The sequence below is a fragment of the Lampris incognitus genome, chromosome 7 (genome assembly GCF_029633865.1).
Source record: "Lampris incognitus isolate fLamInc1 chromosome 7, fLamInc1.hap2, whole genome shotgun sequence".
In the NCBI taxonomy this organism is placed as follows: Eukaryota; Metazoa; Chordata; class Actinopteri; order Lampriformes; family Lampridae; genus Lampris; species Lampris incognitus.
The window spans coordinates 7,959,582-7,966,806 of record NC_079217.1 but is presented as its reverse complement, the minus strand read 5'-3'; the positions used below and the strand labels follow the sequence as shown (position 1 = coordinate 7,966,806).

General features: G+C 44.3%; 1 protein-coding gene across 1 annotated transcript in view; it reads left to right on the top strand.

Annotated features, from left to right (window-relative positions):
* The window catches only part of esamb (endothelial cell adhesion molecule b), a 44,588-nt gene that overhangs the window by 24,512 nt on the left and 12,851 nt on the right, over window positions 1–7,225 (top strand). Inside the window, exons 4-5 of the mRNA XM_056283717.1 lie at window positions 799–1,000; window positions 1,743–1,880. Coding sequence (XP_056139692.1) covers window positions 799–1,000; window positions 1,743–1,880 — 340 coding nt within the window. The remainder of the gene's footprint in view (window positions 1–798; window positions 1,001–1,742; window positions 1,881–7,225) is intronic.

Sequence of the window (7,225 nt, the reverse complement as noted above, 5' to 3'; positions counted from 1 at the left end):
GCAGCCTTTGCTGAGATTATTATAATCTCGGTAGTTTCACTGTCTGTTGCCTGTGAGCTTATCTCAACCAGAAAATCAGACTAAAATTCCACGCTGCGCCATCTGTACATACATATCAGGATTATCTTTATGAAGGATGCTGAATTCTGTTATATGGTTAATCTGGGAAGCGTGATATTCCTGCAGAAAATCAAAATCTGAGACGCCTCATCTGAGCGACCATCAGAGAGACAGAGAGAGTCCCGGTACAAGTACTCTCAGAGTCCATTTCATTTTATCAAAACTTTCACCATCATTTTCAAACAATGCTTACCGAGGATAACTGGCTCATGCTGGCCCGAGCATGCACCTTATTGTTTTTAGGTAATTATTCATACAATTTTTTTTAAATTTTTACATGGTGATGCTGGTCGCATGACTCGGGTCCCGGGCTGTTCCGGTGGCATCTGGACATTGCTTGGCATCCTCCTCGTCCCATTCTTCATAAATGTTATAATTCCATTATAATCCTGTTATACTCTTTCAATGTTGTATTGTGTAAATTGTGTAAACACAACATCCATTGCACGTCTGTCCGTCTTGGGAGAGAGATCCCTCCTCTGTTGCTCTCCCTGAGGTTTCTTCCTGTTTTTTTTCTCCCTGTTAATATTTAGGGAGTTGTTCCTTATCCGATGCGGGGGGGGGGGGTCCAGAAACAGGATGTTGTGTTGCTCTAAAGCCCCTTGAGGCAAATTTGTAATTTGTGATGTTGGGCTGCACAGATAAAATTGACTTGACGTAATGTGTCGATGTGTGCAGGTGATAAACTACAGCGCAGGTGAAGTAGGGCACGGCCAGAACGAGTTCACCAACCGAGTTGGTTTCAGTGTGGCCATGCCCTCCGCCAACCTATCCATCTACATCAACAACACCCAAGAGTCGGACTCGGGGCGCTACATGTGCAGCGTTATCATCCCCGGAGGCGCTGGCATCCTCGGAGAGATGAGTCTTAATGTCAAAGGTAAAAGGGGCCGCTCGCTAGTTCTTCGCCATCTCCATCTGCTCATTCACAAACTACAGGAAGTTAAAGAAAACTTAGAAGCGTTCGGCCATAAGAGGAATTCAGAAGGTCATAGATACGTTGCAGTAGGTGTCATCAAATTGCATGCATCTTCTGTCTTTTTGTTTTGTTTTGTTTTGTTTTTTTTAAACTGGCTACCACATGGTAGCGCCGGTTGGGCCTGCGTACATGCAGGACATCACGGCGTTTTAAGGGATTTCAGATGGGTCCGCCACCCGACCCGAGCCTGTTTGAAATCATATGCTTATGTTTGCAAGCACTTAGGAAATAAAACTCTGGAATTTAGGGATTCGCCGGGCGCTCAAGTTATTATGTCATCTGCCGGGGGATGGGGTGGGTGGGGGCAATAATATTCCTCTGTCATTATGCAATGTGGACACCATCCCTAAAATTCTCATCTGTTTTGACTGTGGGTTGAACCCATCTTATCAGGCTAATGAGAGGTGATTTGTGGTGCCTTGCCGGCTTTTATTTTAGCTTTTGACTATCTAAAACTGCTATCTGAAGAATGTATAAGTTTATAGCTATAAGTAACATAGTCTTTTATTTCTGTCTCTTCCATTCCCTTTCGTGTTCTCTCTCTCTCTCTCTCTCTCTCTCTCTCTCTCTCTCTCTCTCTCTCTCTCTCTCTCTCTCTCTCTCTCTCTCTCCCCCTCCCCACCAGTCCCCCCCTCCCCTCCAGTTTGTACAATGACGGGCAGTCCGGTGCTGAAGGGCAACGTGACTCTGAGCTGTAAGTCGAGTCATGGCAAGCCTGTCCCTCAGTACAAGTGGACCAAGGCTGCTCCCATGTCGGAGGTCTTCTTCTCTCCAATGCAAAGTGAGTGTTTATCCCCGCTCCGTCTTTTTCACAGTGATAAACTCTTCATGAATCGAGTGGGTGTCTCCCCGTGTTATTGCAAGATGCTTTTATATATATATATCAACATGTTGATACTCGGCTCCTCATTAGTTGAGCACTCACAAATCCATTGACGGTTTCGCAAAAAAAACGCTATACTTATATATATATATATATATATATATATATATATATATATATACACTCCATCATCCTACTTAAAGGAAAATTGTTGCTGCAGCCTGTCCATCAAAATACAAGTTCAGCACATCAGAAAACAGGTTCGCCTTCATACATGTTCACATGTAGGGCTGTGCGATATGACGTATGAAAAGTCTGAAACAGACCCGAAAACCGTACCACCTACGTAAGAATCATGTCAAACAGTACAGAAGGAGACTACCGATGAGAGCCACAAAAGCACAGTCAAGTGCTTTATATTTTATAGATTAATATTTCATATTTTGTTACATGCTTAATTGAAAATCGGCGTCAAGGTTCTAAATAAAAGGAGGAAAATAATCACGTGAATAGGTACCTTTTATTTGTCGAGTATATAATTCATATCTTTATCATGATATGAATGACTTATATCGTGATATGTATCTTTACCGGGATATGAATTACCAATATCGTGATATGTATCGGTATCATGATATGAATTACCTACATCGTGATATGTATCGATATCTTGGTACGAATGATCCATATCATGATATGTATCGTTATTGTGATATGTATCGTAATCGTGACATGAATGACCTATATCGTGATATGTATCGTAATCGTGATATGAATGACCTATATCGTGATATGTATCGTAATCGCGATATGAATGACCTATATCGTGATATTTATCGTTATCGTGATACGAATTACCTATATCGTGATATGTATAATTATCGTGATATGTATCGATATATTGGTACGAATGATCTATATCATGATAAGTATCGTTATTGTGATATGTATCATTATCATGATATGAATGACCTATATCATGATAGGTATCGTTATCGTGATATGAATGACCCATATCGTGATATGAGAGTTTGGTCATATCGCACAGCCCTACTCACATAGTATATACATATATACTTCCATACAATTAGACAATGCCAGTACCAGTATCAGATACTGGGCTGATACCAGGCTTAAATGGATTGGTATTAGAGATTTTACCCAAGACTGAAATCCGATGGCAAAAGCCACACACGGAAGCCTGTGTTTCTTTAATGGTGGAAAAACTGATTCTGACTCAATGGTTTAAATGTGCACTAGTCAGCAAAAGTAAGGGGTCAGGTTCGTACTGATGATAGTTAGGAATCGGTATCGGCGGTGGAAAAAGTGATATCAGTGCATCCCTCGTGTATAGCATGTATGTATTACTCATGTGCAACACACAGCACTCTCAGCACCAAACAAGGCTATGTTTAAAACATTTACAGCATAGTTTGTTTTCTGGGTGAATCAAACGAAGGTAACCATAATTAATCAGAAGGTACTGAAACGGTCATTCAAATCTTAAGCCAAAACTTTTTAACATGAATTTTATACCCATCTTTTTAACCTTTCATAATTATTACATCACAGCTTCACAAACAGAGGAAATGGCCTTTTCAAGCCTGACTTAAATAACTTTACAGAGTTAGTGTAATGCAAATGACAGGGAGCACAATACTGCGTGTATATTTAATCAGATGTACATCATGACTGGTTGGGTGCAATCTTTGACCATAAATATGCTTTTATTTGAAGCAATACCTTGATCTTCTGTCATACGTCCAGCTGTGCCCTCCCCCCACCCCGCCCCATGTATGCTGCTAGCTCCATCGCTTTACATTCAGAAAACAGCTGACCACATTGGTAATGCGTCCTCGGGGCACGTGCTGCTTCTTTAGGAATTACTTTGCCAGTGACGGCTCGGCACATCTACTAGAAAAAGATGTTTTCTGCTAAATGCTGTCACATTTAGCATACAGTCGCCTCCTGTAGATTGACACGTGGCTCTCAAAGTGCACAGTATACCCGAATCAGAAAAGTTGCGCTTGCCCGGGGGGGGGGGGGGTCCATTTTGTGTTTTACTTGGCAGGATGTGGATATGCTTACATTACGGTATTAATTTGCAGAGGTTTGTCCCCACATGATGCTGCGGAGCAAGCGCCATCTGTTTCTGAGTTATAGGACTTAGGCTGATTGACCGTGTATTGACATAACTATTCTGATCCACTCCCCTCATCTCTTATAGAGCAGACGAGTCTCCAGTTGAGCGCAAAAGAAAACTATTCACCCTAATTGTGCTTTGACCCAGGTTTTTGTTTTTTTTTTGTATCGTGGTAGTATGCACATTCACACCAACACTACACACTAACCGACATAGGGGAAAGCATCCTGTACCACGTCACACCGCACACATTCTCAAGAGTTCACTTATCCTCTTTATATCTGTACTGACACGTGCTCCTTCTGACACTGGACCTGACTCTGCCATTACTGCTTATCTCTTCTACCAGTCTCTCTCTCTCTCTCTCTCTCTCTCTCTGCTGATCCTCGCTCAGCACTTCTCATTTCCTGTTAACTGTGTTGCCGAACCTGACAACCCCCAAGCCCTTACTTGAGCAGCTCTTTAATAGACATGGCTTGGATTTGGGCCTGAAAGTACAGTGCATCTCACTTTTCCACCACTCCCCATCCATGTCAGACCTCTGCCATTTTGTCCCCTCCTCATCCTCCCTTACTCTCTCTTTCTCTCTCTCTCTCTCTCGCCCTCCACCATCTTTCCTTCTGCAAAAAAAACCCAGAATGGAGAGCCTGCCCCCAGCCCTTGCTTGTTCTGGGGTTCATGGGTAAGGGTTTTAGACGTGCACTCATCCCCCCCCCCATACATTCCACCATCCATCAAACTTCCAGCATCCCCTTAGGTGACATTAATCCTGAAATTCCAGCCAGTTTTCCATCACCCCGTCACACCCCGGATCCCAGTCAGAAGCTTTGATTTGAAAGGGAAAATCAGCCCGGAGGCAGTCAACAGGCTTAGCATGTCGAAGAAAACTGAACGCAGTTAACCAGAAAGCACAGCAAACGTCAATGAAGCCAGGGATTTTAAGGCTCCCTTTCACCTGCCCGATGTCTGTCGGGTGGGGGTAAGGTGGGTGTATCAATTGTGAATGTGACGGGAGTGCATGTTGTGCGTTCGTGCAAATGGCACACATGAGGAGCAGAAATCCCCATCAGAGGAAGAAGGCTGGTTTGCAATAACTGATGATGTGGTGGAGTGCATTTATTGAGCATGCACTCCACTATATAATCAAACCTTTTTCCATGTACAACTTTGTTTTCTTATACGGTTTATTGTATGTATTTACAACATACAAAATATTGGCTACAATATAGAAGCTAAACCTGGTACCAGCTGCAGGTGACACTTGTTTATGCAGAAAGAGAGAGAGAGACTGTAGGTGAAATCACATTTCACCTGGTCTCTTAACGACTCTCCTATAACACTGAGACTTATTTGCACGACAGTAATCCTCTCTAATTAGACAACATATAACCAGCATTAAGTCTGCGGTTGACTGTGGGCTGATTTTCCCTTTTAACCTTTAACTGTTTGTGTTTTGTGTCAGAACCTCGATGTTAGCCTGCTGCAGTGTGTCCCTACACCTTTTACTGTGTATATTTCCCAGTACCGGTAAAGTACCAGCAAAGCTGTGGTCTGCCTCAGAGACTTTCAGGCAGGTTAGTCCAGCGTGAGATTGAAGGTTTTCCTCGGCATGGCTCTATGAAGACGTGACCCTCCCAGCCCATATGTCCAGGTCAAAGAACGTGGAAACAAATACAGTTACGCATGTAGAAAGGTTAGAAAGTGCTGAATGACGGCGTGTTATCTAAAAGGTCACAGCGTCCATGTAAGTAAGACTGAGATTACCGGTCAAATCCAGGAGATGAATGAATTTGCTGACTGGTTCATGGAGCGGTCAGTCTGTTATAATACAACTACTGGTGCTATACTACGACTATACAACATAGCTAATTCTGTCTTCTTCATGGAATATCTCCTGCGGCGAGGGGGTTTCAGTCAGGTCCATGGTTCTGTTGGTTTTCCATTGGGCCTGGGGCTGGGCGATATTCACAATAGTAAATATCACTTTCTTTTCCTCCCTTTTTTCACTCCAGTTGCACCCGGCCAATTACCCCACTCTTCCGAGCCGTCCCGGTTGCTGCTCCACCCCCTCTGCCGATCCCGGGAGGGCTGCAGACTACCACATGCCTCCTCCGATACATGTGGAGTCACCAGCCGCTTCTTTTCACCTGACGGTGAGGAGTTTCATCAGGGGGATGTAACGCGTGGGAGGATCACGCTATTCCCCCCCAGTTCCCTCTCCTCCCTGAACAGGCACCCCAACCAATCAGAGGAGGCGCTAGTGCAGCGACCAGGACACATACCCACATCCTGCTTCCCACCTGCAGACACAGCCGATTGTGTCTGTAGGGGCGCCCGATCAAGCCGGAGGTAACACGGGGATTCGAACTGGCGATCCCCATGTTGGTAGGCAACAGAATAGACCGCTATGATACCCGGACGCCCATATCACAACGTTGTTGACTGAATATGTTGATATCAATAATGTGGTGCTATCATATGACTATTGGTGTTTTCTGAAGAGATCTGCACACCAGTAAATGTTGAGAAGTTATCATTAGTAATGTGGATCTGATGACCAATCATTGTTCAAGCCACTTTAAGACCAGGGAATGACATTTAAGTTATATCACGATGTTAGCATAACTGAAATCCTGAACGATATCCAGTCTCCTGTCACAATATCAATATGTCGATTCAGGCCTGTTTTCCAGCTCTCGTTCCTCAGAGTAGTTAAAGGAAAAGTCCGGGTTTTTTTCTTCTTTTCTGGTGTTGTTATTGCCTTGGTGTTATATTTGTAGTATTTTTCATCATTCCTGTTGGTTGTTATAGTATTTCATGTGCCTGCCTCTGGCACGCCGCTTCACGCCGGCGTCAGTAGCGCAAACTGACATACAGGTTCAGTTTACCTCAAACAACCCCGGCTTATCTAAACCCCATTTGCAAGTGAAAACGAGGTGGAAATTTTAAATTTATGGGCGTCTGGGTGGCGTGGTGTGGCGTGGCGTGGCATAGCGTGGTGGGGATCGGCGGTACGAATCCCCGTGTGACCTCCGGCTTGGTCGACCGTCCATCCCTACAGACACAGTTGGCCGTGTCTTCTGCGGGTGGGAAGCTGGATGTGGGTATATGTCCTGCACTAGCACCTCCTCTCGTCGGTCGGGGCACCTGTTCGGGGGGG